The sequence below is a fragment of the Peromyscus eremicus genome, chromosome 2, assembly GCF_949786415.1.
Source record: "Peromyscus eremicus chromosome 2, PerEre_H2_v1, whole genome shotgun sequence".
Lineage (NCBI taxonomy): Eukaryota > Metazoa > Chordata > Mammalia > Rodentia > Cricetidae > Peromyscus > Peromyscus eremicus.
Genome location: NC_081417.1, coordinates 164,837,148 through 164,854,119, shown reverse-complemented (window position 1 = coordinate 164,854,119; position 16,972 = coordinate 164,837,148). Strand labels below are relative to the sequence as shown.

At 49.2% G+C, this 16,972-nt stretch overlaps 2 protein-coding genes and 1 non-coding gene across 3 annotated transcripts; 1 reads left to right on the top strand and 2 right to left on the bottom strand.

Moving 5' to 3' along the window:
- Window positions 1–4,024: 4,024 nt before the first annotated feature.
- Tnfrsf18 (TNF receptor superfamily member 18) lies at window positions 4,025–6,585 on the bottom strand. The gene is made up of 5 exons (XM_059256320.1): window positions 6,390–6,585; window positions 5,482–5,604; window positions 4,853–4,940; window positions 4,480–4,682; window positions 4,025–4,412 (listed from the first exon to the last, which is right to left on the bottom strand). Exons 1-5 carry the CDS (start codon window positions 6,538–6,540, stop codon window positions 4,291–4,293), a joined length of 687 nt encoding a protein of 228 aa, XP_059112303.1. The 5' UTR covers window positions 6,541–6,585; the 3' UTR covers window positions 4,025–4,290.
- Window positions 6,586–7,723: 1,138 nt separating this feature from the next.
- LOC131905364 (U6 spliceosomal RNA) lies at window positions 7,724–7,832 on the top strand. Its single transcript, XR_009377895.1, has one exon. It is a non-coding gene; the product is annotated as a U6 spliceosomal RNA (small nuclear RNA).
- A 3,048-nt stretch (window positions 7,833–10,880) lies between these two features.
- On the bottom strand, window positions 10,881–13,637 carry Tnfrsf4 (TNF receptor superfamily member 4). Its single transcript, XM_059256319.1, has 7 exons — window positions 13,496–13,637; window positions 13,138–13,260; window positions 12,456–12,563; window positions 12,014–12,080; window positions 11,391–11,572; window positions 11,198–11,317; window positions 10,881–11,107 (listed from the first exon to the last, which is right to left on the bottom strand). Exons 1-7 carry the CDS (start codon window positions 13,623–13,625, stop codon window positions 11,037–11,039), a joined length of 801 nt encoding a protein of 266 aa, XP_059112302.1. The 5' UTR covers window positions 13,626–13,637; the 3' UTR covers window positions 10,881–11,036.
- Between the last annotated feature and the right edge of the window lie 3,335 nt (window positions 13,638–16,972).

The window sequence follows — 16,972 nt, the reverse complement described above, 5'->3', positions numbered from 1 at the left end:
CAATCTTATCCTTATGTGATCGAGCCCAGTCTCTCCTGTAACAGTCTAGGGAAGAGCCTGTCCATGGTCAGAGGGTCTCTGGTCTATCTGCTCTGAAGCCCACTAAATCTAGCCTCCCAGAGCCTAAGCTCCTAGATCTTGGTGAATCCATATCTGTTACTGCGGTCAGGGTCACATTTTTGCTGGCATTCATGGTGCTACATAGCCATGTCCCTTGGGGCCACTGTCACTACATTCTCAACTTGTGCTACCTCCAAATCCTGTGTTTCCCACAGCCTCCCCTACTTCTCACAGTTCCCTTGAGTGTCCCTTGATGGCATCACCAGTGTCATAAATATTTCTGCTCTCAGCTGCCACATGGAGCTGCAGCTCCACTCCCCGGGGGATGTCTCATGTCTGTAGAGGAGGTAACAAAGTTCTCAGGAAGGAGATGCTTCTGCTGCTGTTGTGGGGACATGGAGCCTCTACTGAGACCACGATGTAACAAATACTTGTTGGCAGTAGCCTGTCCTGCCCTGCCAACCACAGGTTCCCCAAGGGCTTGAGCTCTCTGCTACCCTTCATTCCTGGCAGCTGCAGAGCATCATGTCAATGAATAAAGTTTCAGAGACCTCCTGCTGCTCACTCATCCCACAGGAGTGATGAGTGATGACCCCATCAACCCCCCTCCAGGTCCTCCTCAAATCTTAACAGCCCACATGTAAGTTCCCCAGACCCCTGAGTTTGGGACCTCATAAAGCTCGGGGAGAGAGGGGCTGTGGGGCATCTGAGCATCTGGCCACCTGGCAGATTCTAGGTATTCTCTAATATTCAAATAATATGGCAGGACCAGAGCTTAAGGAGCTAAATGATAGCATCAAGACTGGGCTGGCCCCACAGAGCAACTGATTACCACTGGGTCACCCAAGAACAGGGTTCCCGACAGCTGAATGTGTCCTCCCACTCTTCTGTATCACTCCTTCCCTATTCTCCTAGGAGGGGATCCTGAGGCCCTACTGTTAAGGGTGTCAAGAGCTTCCTTCACCATCAGAAGATGTGGCAAACTGAGCTGCTCACAGCTCTGACCTAAGCACCCTCTACCTCCTGTTGTCCCTGCAGCAGCCAGTACAGACCTTTACCACACACACACACATACACACACACACACACACACACACACACACACACACACACACACACACAGTAGCCCCCCTCAGTCAGGGTCTGGAGTTTTCTGAGCACCTTAGTTTCAGCCAAACAATAGTGGGACATCCTACATACCTTCCCACTCTAGTCCCTCCTCATCTAAGAAGGGTCTAGGAGAGTCAGTGCCTGGTTTTCAGAAAAGCATCCCAATTCATGGAGCCTCTTGGGAAGATGAGGTAGATAAGGGATAAGTGTCTACCTTCTCTCCCCACTCAGGTACTTCCCAGAGGGGCTAATGGCTGCCTAAGGGCAGTGCCTGAAATGTGAGCCCAGCCCAGTAGAGGAAGACCTAGAGGTTGAGGTACTACATGGCCAGTGGGAGCATACCTCAGCAGCTCAGCAGCTAGGGACAGTCATCACCCACCTGCCCCTCAAGGTCTCTGGACAGCTGTCTGGAGCCTGGAGTTGGGGGAGGGGTTGTCCAGTTGTAAAAAGGAAGAGACATCTCACTTCCCATATTACAGGTTCTTCTGTCAAGCTGGGGCATGTCCCACACTGAATAAAGAGTAGGTTCTTTCAGCAAGGTGAGAGGGTGGAGGCTGAGCAGGAGCCACCAGCTGTGGCCGGAAGCATTTCTGAGAACTGAGATGGCTCTGGGCCTTTATCTGAGACTGAACAAAAGTTATGAAATCAAGGCAAAGGGGTGTGTGTGTGCTGTGGTTTTCCGGAAGAACTGGAAGGCAGCTACTGTGGGGTAGGGGTTTCTGGGAATTGCAGTGAAGCCTCCTTCCTACTAGTCTAGGCCAAGCAGAGACACACCCAGCTGTTGTGGCTGCCAGACTCTGCAGGTGGGCAAACACCATCCCTGCTTCAGAAGGCAGGATCTGGAGTGGTCTCTGCAGCAGTCTTTTTCCGTAGATCCTCTGTACATTTCTAGCACCCCTGGATTTCACACTCACCTGCCTGCTGTCATGGGGCCCTGAACAGACCCTGCACAGCCATGGTTCTCAGTGGAAATCCCCAGATCTCACAGGCTGGCACAGCCCATCACATGCCCCCGAGGTGGACGTGAGTAAAACTGGGGGTGTTGCTGGCTGCAGGGCAAGGGTACATCAGAGACTACAGCATCCCTCACCCCACCCTGCAGAATCTCCTGCCATCTCTATATCACACCCGTCAGTCACCCACAGAGGAGTTTCCAGCAGATGCAGCCTGTGGGTATCTGCACACGTCATACTGTTTGGGGATGCCCCACCTGTGGCAGTTCCAGGGGAAGGCAGGACTGCCTATGGCTCAGAACCTAGGGGCATGGTGTGATGGGCAAGCTGGGAGATGCCCCAAGACCCCACCTCCCTTTCCAGGCTGACTCTGGACTTTGCAACATGTGCCTGACTCCTCACCGCTCCAGGTAACGAGGGTGTTGGTACATCCACAAGGGACTTCATATGGCCCTGAGCTCTTTGTGTTCTGATCCCAATGTCCTCTACTTTCATGGCAATTTTTCCATCTCCTCCTTCAGTCTCTCCCAGGAGCCTATGTGTTGTTGATGGGGCTGTTAGCACCAGAAGGTGCAGATCCATCCCCCAATCCCCATTTACCTGCTATGAGATGATAAGGCAAGAGGCACTAAAGGAGAGGATGGGTTGAGTAAGTGCTCAGATGTGCAGATGCCTCAAGGGTGCTGCTACAACTCCTTCCCTCAGGCCTACCACTCCCTGGACATCCATGCCAAGATGACCTTATTGAATTTTCTTTGAGATAGGGTCTCACTATGTAGCTCTGGTTGTCCTAGTCACTCTGTAGACCAGACTGGCCTCAAACTCCCAAGATCTGCCTGCCTCTGCCTCCTGAGTGCCAGGATTAAAGGTGTGTGCCACTGCACCCTGCTCTTATTGGATCTTTCTATGAGCAGCTCCTACAACTGCCAAGAGGCAGGAAAGATCCTTTGCTGGGAGCACCTCAGAGCCAAAACTATGCACTTCAGAGAATTTGCCTTGTACCAGAAAGTGCTCAGTATGGAAACTGGCAAAATCCTGATTTTTAAGCAGTTAGGCCAAGGCAAATGTCCTAAAGTGCCATCAAAACTCAAGTCTCCACAGATATCTCAAAGGGCATTCAAAGGACAGTAACCCAAAGACTACAGGCTCAGTACATGGCTGCCTAATATGGACCAGGCGGAGGTGAGGTGAAGTGGTTTGGACAAGAAGCCAAGAGAAGGACTGGAGAGCTGGTCTAACACCTGCTGCTCTCTCAGAACCTGTGTTCAGTTCCCAGCACCTACATGGTGGCTCACAACTATCCATGACTACTGCTCCAGAGAATTATACATGATGCACAGAAACTTACAAAGGGATAAATACACAAATAAAAAAAAAATAGAAGACAAAGCAAAGAAGGCAGGTATTCAGTATTAGCACTTTCCAAAAGCCTCCTTTGCCTGATGGTCCCTACTGAGGGTCTGTGGCCAAGATTAACCTTGACTTGTGCTCCCACCACACCACCGAGGGAGCACTGAGGACAGGCCTCATAAGCCCCCTCACTTTAAAGTTATTAAAGTTTTTTATTACATTTTATTTGTACATGCACGTGTGCTTGTGTTTATGCACACAGACATGGAAGTCAGAGGACAACCTGTCAGGGTTAACAGATTCTCCTATCGTGATTCCCAGGGATCAAACTCAGATTATCAGGCTTAGAGACAAGAGCCTTTGCCTGCTAAGATATTTCACCAGACTGCCCATTCTGTTTTATACCCTGGAAATGACCAGGGGCATAGGATGACAAGGAGTGTCCTTAAATGCAGCCCTGAGAACCTTGCTTTCCTCTGTCCTTCGAACACAGCCACTCAGATTACTAGACAAGTATTTATTGAAAACCATGTATACAAGGTCTTGTGCTGAACACTCAGTGCTCTTGGAGAGCCTAAAGGCCCTACTCCAACAGAGCTGGCAAAAGAGGGCAGCAGCCATAGGGCCATTGCAGTCACCACTCTTTCTACACCCAGGTGTAATTTACCACCATTAACACCTTACACCCACTTCCGCCATCGAGGGGAGCAGGGCCAGGCCCAGGGAAGGATGCACAAGTAGAGCCTTTGCTCTTACCAAGGGTAGGTCTGGGCAAGTCTTAGAGGATCTGGCTTGGGGTACAGAGGAAGAACAACCCTCATGGCCACCGGTCTCCCAGACGACTCTTTTCCTCCGTGTGCCCCCCATGCTCCTCCTCAGGGAACTGGAAGCTGCAAGCATCCTCAGCTGGTGGCTGCACCTCCAAGTGTGGCTGGGTCTCTGTAGTAAAAATGTGGTCAGCAAGTAGCGTGAAACACATATTCCCCTTCCCAGGGACACAACTGACCTTGGGGACACATGTACTGCCTCCTCAGCTGCCATATATGTAGGCAGAGCTGGGCTGTGGTTAGGAAGAGGATGCACACAGCCATGGCCAGGAAGATGACAGTCAAATGGCCATGTTGCTCAGTGGGCAGTGGCTCCGGGATGCACACAGCATTGTGAGTCTTGTTCCCAGGGAACATGGTGAGAAATCCAAACTGGGCACAGCTGGGACACAGACAGACACTGTCAGGCTTGGTTACTCAAGCAGCCACTCTAGGAGGACTGCTGTCCTCTGAGCCATTTGGGAGATGAATGGGGGCCCTCAGGTGTTACTACAAGGGAGGGACAGGAAAGGCTTCCTCAGAATGGGCCTAGGCTATTCATCCAGGACTTACTCGGCCCAAGGTCTGCAGTGGCCCTCACGACCTGCGGAGAAGGTGCCCATGGCACAGTCAACACACTCGAAGCCAAACTTAATATTCCCTGTGGATAGACAGACAGACTATAGGGGCTACTGAGGTTAAAAAGGAAGGAGTCAGACTAGGATCTATCAGTCCACCAGATCTAATGTCCTCAGGACTAGGGCCTGGATAGACAGTACTATGTATGTCTATTCCAGAACTAGAACTAGATAGGATACATTGATCCCTATGAAGATGGATAGGATTGGTGACAAGACTTGGCCATAGAGTAACAGTCTGAATGCCGACCAGCACCTGGCCAGTCCCCACAGCCTCTCACAGCCAGCCCTGGGAAGACATCAGCACCCTCATTATGGTGAAGAATCCCAGGCTAATGGAAAAAATGACTCAGGTACCCTGAGACCACTTAGGCCACCTATCCCTTTTAGAATCTAGAATGCAGGTCCCTGCCTACCCAGAGGATATGCCCGTGAGCCCTACCTGTACAAGCATTCTTACATGTCTACACATGCTCACTGAGCATCTGTATCAGCTTGGCTCTAGATTAAACTCAGGTTAGCTTGGGGACATCTGTGGCCTTCAGCAGTCTCCCAGGGACATACCATAAAGCTGCACCTTCTGGCCTGGTTGGCAGGGGTAGTGTTTGCAGGTCTTGCACTGAGGGTCTTCACAGTGGTACTCTGGCATGACACACATACAGTCTCCTTCAGGACAGGTCTTCTGGCCTTGGCAAGAATAAAAGCCTCAGCAACTAGGCAGAGCCCCCTTCCCTCTTCAGAGCTCCTACTGGTCCTTCAAGTGGTTAGGGTGCTAGGCCTCCACCCTCAATCAACCCCAGTGCAAGACCCTAGGTTTTGTCCAATCCAGTGTTCCATCTCAGATGGCTGACTGCTAATATACATACCTCCCACTGCTCTGAAATTATGGCTTCATAAGTCCCATTAGATATGGGAGTCACCTGGAGCTTCCTAAGGTTCCTTGGCCTATGTTGCCCCATTCCCACCCTATATTGTCCCTCAGGGCACTAGGAACACCTCAGCAGCTGCATTCACTGCTATCTATATTTTTATCACAGAGACATGGACCCTCAGAGCTGACCCTTTCTATACCAGAGGGGTAGCAGGTGAAGTGCTGAGATATTTTTCTTTGATGGGTCCTCAGACTGCCCTACACCTAGAACTGTAAGTCACAGACAGTGGATCGGGCAAAGGAGAATGTTGGGACACCAACCCAAACAGAGAGTAGCTTTGGTGATAACTAAGGTTTGACCCACCCAGCAGACCCTAAGATAGTCCTCTTTCACCTTGGACCCCAGATCCCTCTTGAGGGAAAAGTTTCCAGCCCCTATTGCCCCTGCTCCCACACTTCTGATCTTGAACAACTGGCTCAGATGGACCCTCTACCTCCTCCTCAGTTCCAGAAGTTTTCCTACCCACTCACATATGCCCTGTGCCAACCCTCCTAGTGTGAGCTGCTGCACATCCTGGTTCCTGCTCCCCTCCTTGCTTACCTGGAGCACACAGTCTGCAGCATCGCGTGTTGTTGCCATTTCCATGCTGGAAGCTGTCAGGGCCACAACTAGGTTCCTCAACCAGGCTCTGCTGACCTAGGTCCAGCATACAAATCAATGAGACTCCACACAGCACAGCACACGCTCCCATAGTGTTTCTCCTGAGTTTTCTTCCTGTTGGCTGATTTTTAGTAGTCCCCAGCCTGCTCCAACATGCCTTGTCCCCGCCCCTGCCTCTGTCCCCACCCCTCAGATTGGGCTCCAGCCCAGCTCCACCTCCATCTTCCGGCAGGCATGTGGTGCTTGTAAGGGCCTTCTGTGAAGTGTGCAACAAAACTATATCATCTTTCTTGACATCTCCTGAACCCCAACAAGCCTCTTCCAACTCCAGGCTAGGCTGCTGAGGAAAAGGATGCCCCATTCACATGTGCTGCTGCCACACTGCCTGTGGGTACCCTTTACTGTTGTACCCTTTCCTCTTCCACCCCAGGGAGCTTCTCTGGGTTTGGGAAACTAAGAGAGCCAGTGAGGGTAGTCCAGAGCATATATCATGCCTTTCAGAGAAGATCATCATAAGCTGAGCATTTCTAGCAGGCACATGAAGCGTATGGCCTGCCCAGATCCAGCCCTGGCAGTTCCAGGTTGGATCTCTTGGCTCTCTCTGGAGCCACTTTTGTTCACCTCCTCACACAATTCTAGACAACAGGAAGGGAGTCCCTGATGGATCCCTTCAGGCCTCCTCATGGTGAGACTATCCTGTCTTTCTGAGCCTCAGTTTCTTCATGTGGTCACTATAGGTTCTGGAACCCTGCCTCTATAAGCCTTTCTGGGTTATTCAGCCTTACTTCCTACATCTTCCAGCTAAAGCTAAGCACAGGGAAATGTGGTGGGGACTTTTGGGAATATTGGGAGTGAGCATGGGAATCTCTGAATATAACAATGGTTATACCCACAAGTGGTAGGTGTGGAGACTATTGTTATTGTGGAAGACCTAGGAAACCTGGTCTGACACCCTTCTAAGTTGCTGTTGGAGGAGCCTGAGGAAGTAGGAAATGTCAGAAGTTACTAGCTGTGCAAGCCCTGTTGTTCTCTGGCCACAGGTGTATAAGCCTCCTGAGAGGTAGCCCTGGTCACTGCAAGGTAGGGAGGGGGCTCTGGGTACTCCACTCTAGGCTAACCTCAGCAGAACCTCTTCTTTGAGAAACAAACAGCTCCTGGCCAAGGAGGTGGGTCTGAGTACAAAGGCAGAAAGGAAACCGTGTACCTTGATTCCACATAAAGGTGTTGAGGGCAGTATTGGCTATGTTCCTAACCATTTTAAAAAAATTAAGGGGGTACTCACTTTGGTAGCACATATACAAAAATTGGAACAATACAAGGATAGGATTAACATGGCCCCTATGCAAGGATGACACAAAAATTTGTGAAGCACTCCATATTTGGAGCTGGACATAGTAGTACACACCTTCAATCACAGCACTTGGGAGGTAGAGGCAGGTGGATCTCTAAGTTCGAGGCCAGCCTGGACTATATAGTGAGTTCCAGGACAGCCAGAGTTATAGGAAGATACCCTGTCTCAAGCAAACAAACAAACAAACAAAAATCTAAGAGGTCAGCCAGGACCATGCCTTCATAGTATCACCCCAACCCTGGGAAGTGCACGGTATACACATGGTATCTCCTGCCAACCATGATATCCTCACACTGGGGATCCCTGTTCTCTAGGCGATGGCCTCTTCCACAAGGGAAAGATAACAAAGCATTGACTCACCCCCTAAACACTGCCTTGCAATGTACCTTGGGCAGCTCATGAGAATTTTGGCCTTGGTGTTGTGTTTAAGCTCAGCCATGGGCATGGTCTGCTTGATATAGACTTGCAAGGCTATAAGCTGTTAGTGAGCTCCACAGAGGTTCTTTCCAGGAGACACAGTGCTCTTGTGCCAACCACACACAGACCACAAAGATCAAAAGACACAGATCATATACCTGGGGAGATGTTTTCAAGCAGATGACATCAGTAAATGTCAGCACCTATGTCAGACTTCCTGTCCCACCCTCTTCTAGGTACCCACTGCAAGGGACTCCCAAGAATGAGCAGCTTCCATAACCGGTGGTGGGTAGAGGTGATTTTTATCTGCTCACTGCTATCTCCTTTATTTTATGAGCTCCTTGTATTTCCATGTGGTTTGTTTCACAGGACTCAGTGAGTATATTCCAGGCAGCAGAGGGTCCTGGCAGTTTGACCCTGTAGGAAATCCCCAGGCTGACATGGGGCCTGTAGTAGAGGTAGTCAGGGAGTTTTTGAGATGAGGGGGATAGAGAATGTACTTTGGGACAGCACCAGAATGAAGAGAAAGTAAACCCAGTGTCTGTGCAGGTGGGGCCATGGATATTTAATCTGGGAAGGGACCGAAGGAGCCCAAAAATGAGCAGGAGACAGCAGGAAAACTGGAGACTTGTGCCCAGTAAACAGGAGACACAGATATGACCTGCCTAGTGTGGGAATAAAACCTCTTTCCTACAATCTCTAACCTCCCAAGCCCCACAGCATTCTTCTTCCAACCCTCCCCAGCCTCCTGTTGGCCTCTCTAGGCTTGGACTTCCCTGTGGGGTGGGGGTTGCCAATTGGTCTATGGCTCCATCCCCAGGCTTACATAGGGACCCAGGGAAGGGTATTTAGTAGTTTAGTGGGTGTTTCCTTTGGTTGTAGGCAGCTGGATGTTGTCAGAGAATGAGAAGAAAGAGATGGGAGGGGAACCAGGATCAGAGATAGTTTTGTCCAGCCACCCTTTGGTTCACAATGACTTGAACTACAAGTAATAGGATGCCCCAGCATGCAGATTAAGATCATCATATCTGGCTCAGCAGTGGTGGCACACACCTTTAATTCTAGCACTTGGGAGGCAGAGGCAGGATAATCTCTGAATTCAAGGCCAGCCTGGTCTACAGAGTGAGTTCCAAATGGCCAGGGCTACACAGAGAAACCCTGTCTCAAAAAGTAAAACAAACAAACAAACAAAATCATATCAGGCCACAGGCAGACCAAGTAAAAGATGGGAGGGGTAACAAGGTGCTACTTTAATGCCAGGCCAGTGGCCTCAGGGTGGCAAGAGGCAGGAAATAAGGAAACAGCCATTTTTTTTAGATCCTTATGTTTCCTATGCCCCCTCAAAGTGCAGCTGACACAACCCAGCACCAACCCCACACCAGAATGTCTAGTGACTCTTTTTTTGTTTGGAGTTCTTTCTTTCTTTCTTTCTTTCTTTCTTTCTTTCTTTCTTTCTTTCTTTCTTTCTTTCTTCCTTTCTTCCTTTCTTTCTCTCTTTCTTCTTTCTTTCTTTTTTTTTTCTTTTCTTTTTTTTCAAGACATGGTCTCACTATGTAGTTCTGGCCAACCTGGAACTCACTACGTGGATCAGACTGGCCTTGAACTCACAGAGATCCTCCTGCCTCTGCCTTCTCAGTGTTGGGATTAAAAGTATATGCCACCAAGCTTGGCTATCTAGTGACTCTTAACATGCATCACATGACACCAATCTGGGCTCTCTGTTTTCACTTACATGATCAGGCATAACCGCTTGACCATTTCCATGAGCAGCTTGGCACCTTCTGACTTTAATTCATTGAGCTTCTGGGTACCTGTGCTTCCTGAGCAACACTACCATTCCCAGATGCTGCTTCTGGAACTCCTTAACAGTAGAGGGCAGCAATAAGACCCTGGGTCCTCAAGTCTGTTTTAGATAAAGTGTCTGTGTTCTTGTCATGATCTCAGGACAGATGAGATTTGGCTCAAGTAGCAGCCTTCAGTTTTCCAACACAGCTGGCTAATTGGCTGCTACATGGATCCGTGGCCACTCACTTCCAGAGATTCCTACGGTAGTACCTAGTCAATGCCCAAGGACCATCAAACACTTCTCACCATTCATGTGGCTGGAGAGAAAGGATAATTCTGTGTTAGCTGCCTGAGCCACGAGTTCAAAAGGGGCACAATGGTTTATGAGCCCCTCTTGTGATCAGGGTATTCAGGCTCTGCTTGCCAGGGCCCTTCCCTTTTGGCTAAGACTCTTAGGTTCCCTTAGAGCAGTGGTTCTCAATCTGTGAGTTGTGACCCCTTTGGTGAAACTCTATCTCCAAAAATATTTACATTACAATTCATAGCAATCACACAATTACAGTTATGAAGCAGCAACAAAAATAATTTTATGGTTGGGGGTCACCACAACATGAGGAACTGTATTAAAGGGTTGAAGCATTAGGAAGGTTGAGAGCCACTGCCTTAGAGCATAGACTCTGGACTGCTCATCAAGCTGCCAGTTGGCTCCCCTAGTACCATACCCTTGGCATTTCAGGCCTCCTGTACTACATACCCCTATTCAAGCATGTGACTTAAGTGTGGGTCTCTGAGGGGACCTTCTCCTTAGCCTAACTCTCCCCCACCAGAAGAGGATGCAACCTCAGCCCCCTAGTGCCAGTCACAGACTCACAGTTGCTAGCATGTTTATTGGTGGTACCACCAGGCAGGTAGTATGCATAGCATACATAGGAGAGCCCAGAGCCAGCCCAGCACCTAGAACGGCGTGGAGGGTACTGGCAGGCACCAGGATATGGGTTGCCCATGCTCCATAAAACCCACTCCTGAGGTACTGTTCAGATCTTGGCCAGAGTAAAGTGTGTGTCAGTCTGTTCCTCCTGGATAGGGATCCTGAAGCTGTTTTCCCCTAGGAGAAGCAAAGAAGGAAAAAGCAGTGAGGAGGTATATCTCATCCCGCTAGGAAGTAAGCTTTATTAAGCCCAATGTGGGTACTCACAGTAGGGTTTGGGAGTATCAGGCAACCTCCAAGCCTTTCGGAGCAGGTACAAGGCCAGCAGAACAGTCAAAGGAGCCAGCAGGCCCAGGCCTAGGCCCAGGAAACCAGCAAATGCAGGGCCTATGAGGAGAGGCTGAGTGAACTCACTTACCCTCACCTTCTCACCCTCATCTCTTGGGCCAGTGTCCCTTACCCCTAGGAGCCACCAAGGTGGGTGTAGAGGGCAATTGTGAAGTCCTAGGCCAGACTGTGGTTGGCCTTGATGTAGGGCTCTGGGTCTCCCAGAGTGGTGTGGCTGGGATGCTTCTGTCCTCACAGACTGTGTCCAAGCTGGTACTGGCTGGGTGCCGGGTCTGCTTCCCAGATAGGGTACAACTGTGGGATGAGGGTGTCTATTAGCTAGAGACAATGGTAGAAGTTGTACTGGGTCATCCTCATCTCTGCCAAGACCTCCACCCCCAAGCCACTTATCTATCTTTGTTTCTGTCTTCACCCTGTTTCCATCCCTGTCCTGCTCCTAGATGGGGTTCTGTACTCTCAAATCCCACCCAATACTTCTCCATCCTTCTGGAGAAGAACCACAACTTGAGAGCAAACATGTTCCTATGGCCTGGACTAGGATCTCACATGCCCCCACTCCACTTGCAGGACTCCCCACAGGGGATGTCAGAAGATCCCCTGGCTCACGGATTTCTGTTCTCTGAACTGGTCCATCATATAGTCATCTAGACACCAGCTCTTAAATGCCCAAACCTTTCTGGTTCTATTCCTTTCACATCTCCAGTCCTCAGTGTTCCTGCCAGCCACAATACTCACTTGGTCCAGGGCTTGCAGGCCTGGTTGTTGCCTGGAGAAAAGTGGCCAGGAGGGCAGGGAACACAGTCTGCAGCAAAGACATAAGTCAGCTTTCTGATGCTACTAGGTGGGCCCTGGATGCTGAGACTACTGGAGGTGGGGCCTGAAGGGAGGGTTAATGCTCACTCTCTGGTGCAAGTGAATGGAAATCTTGACCTCTGCAAGCTCCTTCCTTCCCACTGGCACTGACACAAGTCTTGGTGTGACACATTAGAAGAGGGGCTTTTGGCCAAGACTAGATGGAGAGATACTGGAGGAGGTGACAGTGTATGAAGTGAGAACATGGCTCCTTTATACCATTATCATGAAGGTGGCCAGCACACATGGATCCTGACCACCTCACACACACTGGCCATGGATAGACATGAACCTCCTCGTGTAGAGGTCCCCCCTTAAGGCTCACCAACTCCAGGCTTGTGGCTGCTGTCTTGTCGAGGTTGGGTGCCTGGCCTGCACTGGCAGACAGTATCCTGAGTAGGTGTGCAATTCTGCTTGAGTTCACTCCCACTTCCTAGGGAAGATCAGGTAGAGACTGTGAATGAAGCTTTCCCAGCCCTGACCTATGAACAAGGCAGGGCAAAATGGACTTGCCTCTCCTCAGTTGGCACAGGGACAAAGTTGAAGCTGAGGGAACTATAACTTTAGGCTTCTCCTCTCGTAAGACCCTCTCCCTGGCTACTCTGTTCCTCCTGCTCATGAAGCCCTGCAGAAAGCTACTGAGCTGGCACAGGGCAACTGTGGCCTCCCTTTTTTATCCTCCCCCAACCTATCTCCAGCCTATATTACCTGAATCAGAACCCTCAGATACTCTCAACCTCCGTACCAGGGCCTTACCTACTAGGACAACTTGGGCAGGTTCACATGGCCAACAAGTGCTCCACTCCAGTTCCATATGTCCCTGGCTGAGCCTTCACCCCAGACGACAAAAGTACCTCCCAAGAAATGCCCTGGCTACTAAGGACCCCTTAGTGAACAGGATTCATCATGGCTTGGAGTTACTTCCTCAATCATATGGGAAATATGGGCACCCATTGTAGCTGCTTCCTTGCTGGGCTGGACAGTGAGTCAGGGTAGGCGGAACTCACGTTGGTTGCACTGTGTACACTGCTTGCAGTTTTCATAATTGATTGCCTCATTGTAGAAGCCAGGTTCACATGGGTGGCATACAGTGTCCCTGGTGCCATCACAGCGGCTCACCATACCATTGCCTGTAGTAGAGCCCAGAAAGTTAAACAGGTCAGCTAAGGCCCAGGACTGTGGAGACAGCACCCAGCCTCTGGGTAGGCTCTGTCTCAGGCTTGGGACAGAATCCATGGAGCATCACCTGTGACATCACCTGAATTCATTTACCCCCAGGATGTTTGTACCTGTGTCTCCATCATTGTCCTCCAAGAATCATCCCTCCCCTACCCTGCCACTACATCCCAAAGCCAGGCCACTCACCTGGCTGGCACTCATGACAGCACCTGTGACCACTGGGGTAGGTATCTTCAACACAGTTGAGCCTGGCTGCAACTCCAAATGTGAGTCCCAGGAGCAGAAGTGCTGTGGGCTGCTGAACCCACACATACATCCTTGTCTGGGCTCTGCCTTCACAGGAGTCTGGGTTTTTCCTTGCAGGATGTGGCTATAAGAGCTATGGGGGAGGGGCGAGAAGAGTAGGCGGAGAGGCAGGAAGATATGTGAGCAAGCTTTATAATTGTGTTTCTGTATATATGACACAGGTGCAGACCCATAACAAATTAGGAAGTGCTTGGGGCCACTGGGGCATGTGAAGGGAGGTGCAGATATTCAACATATACATATGAAGGCACACAGAGATACATACACATTCACACAGGCATTTTTTAAAGATTTTATTTTTAATTATATTTTTCTTTTGGGGGGGCATATGTATATGGTAAGCATAATACTCAAAGAGGTCAGAAGAGCTAGAGTTATAGGCAATTGTGAACCACCAACATGAATGCTAGGAACTGAAGTCCTCTGCAAGAACACTTGCTTTTACCACTGAGCATGGTAGTACACTCCTTTAATCCCAGCACTTAGGAGCCAGAAGCAGGCCAACTCTGCCTAATTTACATATTAAGTTTCAGGACAGCCAGGACTACGTAATAGAGACCTTATCTCAAAAACAAAAACACCCCAAAAGAACGGTATAAGCTTAACTACTGAGTCATCTCTCCAGTGTGAACAGACTTCTTTTTTTTTTTAACCCCCCTTTTTGTAGTACTGAGAACCTAAGTTCTTTTACATGCTGGGTAAGTGTTCCACCACTGAGCTACATCCACAGCCCTCTTCATGTTTTATTTTGAACAGAGTTTGACTAAGTTGCCCAGGCTGACATTTGAATTTATTCTGTAGCCATGTTTCAATCTTTTCTTCCTTCCTTTCTTCCTTTTCTTTTTCTTTTTTTAAAGATTTAGTGCCAGACAGTGGTAGCACACTCCTTTAATCCCAGCACTTAGGAGGCAGAGGCAGGTGGATCTCTGTGAGTTCAAGGCCAGCCTGGTCTACAGAGTGAGTTCCAGGACAGCCAGGACTACACTGAGAAACCCTGTCTTGAAAAAAACAAGCAAAAACAAAGACAAAAAAAGATTTAGTTTATTTTTAATTGTGTATATGTGTGTGTAGGGAATATATGCACGTGGTACGGGTGCCCAAAGAGGCCAGAGGTGTCTGATCCCCCTGAAGCTGGAGTTATAAGCAGCTATAACTATATCCTGATGTGGATATTGGGAACCAAATTTGGGTTCTGGCAAGTGCTCTTAACCGTTGAACCATCTTTATGACCTTGAACTTCTCACCCTCTTGCCTCCATCTCCCAAATGCTGGGATTACAAGTGTCACAGACTTTCTTTTCTTACATACAAATTACTACACTGAAGGAGGAAATGGGTTAACAGGGAGGCAGTGTCCTTATTACACATTGTGTAATAAATTGTGACATGATATAATTATCAATTTCCAAATTAATTGGAAAGTTTCATGCTAGCTGTGCATAGTGGAGCACACCTGTAATCCCAGTTTTCAGGAGAGAAAGGCATGATGACTGCAAATTCCAGGCCAGCCTGGATTACAGACAAAGTCTGTTAAAAAGCCAAAAAAAAAAAAAAAAAAAAAAAAAAAGGTGCAGGGATAGTCCTGCTGCAGAACGAGATACAGGACTGGGGCTGGAAATCCCCCACCCAAGATCACATGTGAAAGAAGTCCCCAGCCCTCTTATGGAAATTCCTAACCTGGAAGGTCAGGCTGGGCTAGGAAATAGGTGGAAGAACCTAGAGTGGGCCAAGAGGTCACAGAGACTGCCCTCCCCATGCTTTTGAAGTACAGTGAAAGTCCTGGAGAAGAATCCTCAGGGCATCCTGGGCAGCATTCCCCAGTCCTTTCCTAAGCAGAAAAGAAGGTAAAACTCACATTTGACACATGGTCTTTCCTGAGGCCAGGTAGCTTGGAGGTACTGGTCAGCACTCCACTCTAAGGTCCCCTTCCTCCCCTCAGAACTCTGCTGTCCTTGGCTGTCACACCTGGCCAAGGAGCTTAGCATCAGCACACAGGTGAATAGAGGTGCAGAGAAGCCTAGATGTGCCCCTCCATTCCTAGGGACTCTGTTGCACGAATCCTAATTGGCCTTTTAATAAAACCCCAGTGCCAGATATTGGGGTAAATGCTGAAAGATCAGAGAGATAAAGGAACAAGCCACTAGAGAAACTTCTCATCACTACCGAATCCTCAGGCTGAATGGAAGGCAAGATCCTATCTCCATGAATCCTTAGACTGAATGCCTCTTGAGTCCTCAGCTGAATGGTCTAGTTCCTGTCTCCTCATGTGCCTTATATATATATGCCTTTCTCCACCCAGCCTAGTGCTGAGATTAATGTCATGTGTGCTTCCCAAATACTGGTAGCAAAGGTATGAGATCTCAAGTGCTGGGATTAAAGGTGTGTGCCACCACTGCCTAGCCTCTATGTTTAATCTAGTAGCTGGCTCTGTCCTCTGATCCTCAGGCAAGCTTTATTTGATACATAATATATCATCACCACAGGACTCCCTACAGAGGCTCTATACAGGACAGCAGCCCCTTCTGCTTGAAGCTGCTTCCATCCAGGACCACACTGAAACTGAGTTTTCATGGTACTAGAAAAATCACTTGCAGTAGTTGGCATCACTGTATCTACTGGGCTGGTGTTCTTAAAGACTGCAGAGGAGACCACAGCTCTGGCTAAGGCACTAGGGGTTAGAATGAGGCCCTACTCATCCCCTCAGTTCAACAAGATAAGGGACCTAAAGCTACTCCCACAGGCTGCTGCCCCTTGAGTACCAGACTGGAAGTCATCAGAACTTCTGAAAGACCAGGTGCTATTACAGAACAGCTACCTGCCAGGTATCTAGCTGGCTTCCAGGGCTGTACTACACCTTCACCTGGAGACCTTCAAGATGCCACCTCAGATGTGACACTCCAGGTCAAGGCCAGGAGCAGGAGCAGGATGGTGATCAAGTCTCATAGTCTGCTAAGAGGTCTGTATTCCAGAGCAGTGTGTCTACCACTCTGGGAGATTCAGAGGCTGGGATCTGCTTGTCCACACTATCATTCTGAGTTCTAAAGTCTTATCTTTGCCTAGAAACCAGCTCAGGTACCACGACACTCCATTGACTATGAGGAGCCATGCTCCACCACCCACTCTGGTCCCCAACACACCACACAAAAGTAGGTTCCTGTAAAAAAAAAAAAAAAAAAAAACTGTGTCATACAGGTAATCTAGGGCAGGCCTAGAATTGTGATAAGGTATCATCAACTGTCCTGACACACCTGCTCTGTTCTTTTTTAATACCAAAGCAGTGGCCCTGAGCACCAAAACAGACCTTCAAGAACACTAGCCTGGGACCTTACCCAGCTCAGACTCTGCTGCGGATCCCAAC

What these genes read in the sequence shown, in the direction of transcription:
- Tnfrsf4 (XM_059256319.1), bottom strand. Translation starts at nt 13,625, where the DNA reads ATGTATGTGTGGGTTCAGCAGCCCACAGCACTTCTGCTCCTGGGACTC. An exon ending in CAGCCACAAGCCTGGAGTTG is followed by an intron (nt 12,081 to 12,455) that starts GTGAGCCTTAAG and finishes TCTTTGCTGCAG; the next exon opens with ACTGTGTTCCCTGCCCTCCT. An exon ending in TGATACTCCCAAACCCTACT is followed by an intron (nt 11,108 to 11,197) that starts GTGAGTACCCAC and finishes TGCTTCTCCTAG; the next exon opens with GGGAAAACAGCTTCAGGATC.
- Tnfrsf18 (XM_059256320.1), bottom strand. Translation starts at nt 6,540, where the DNA reads ATGGGAGCGTGTGCTGTGCTGTGTGGAGTCTCATTGATTTGTATGCTG. An exon ending in CACTGCAGACCTTGGGCCGA is followed by an intron (nt 4,683 to 4,852) that starts GTAAGTCCTGGA and finishes TCTGTGTCCCAG; the next exon opens with CTGTGCCCAGTTTGGATTTC. An exon ending in GCAGTACATGTGTCCCCAAG is followed by an intron (nt 4,413 to 4,479) that starts GTCAGTTGTGTC and finishes TTTTTACTACAG; the next exon opens with AGACCCAGCCACACTTGGAG.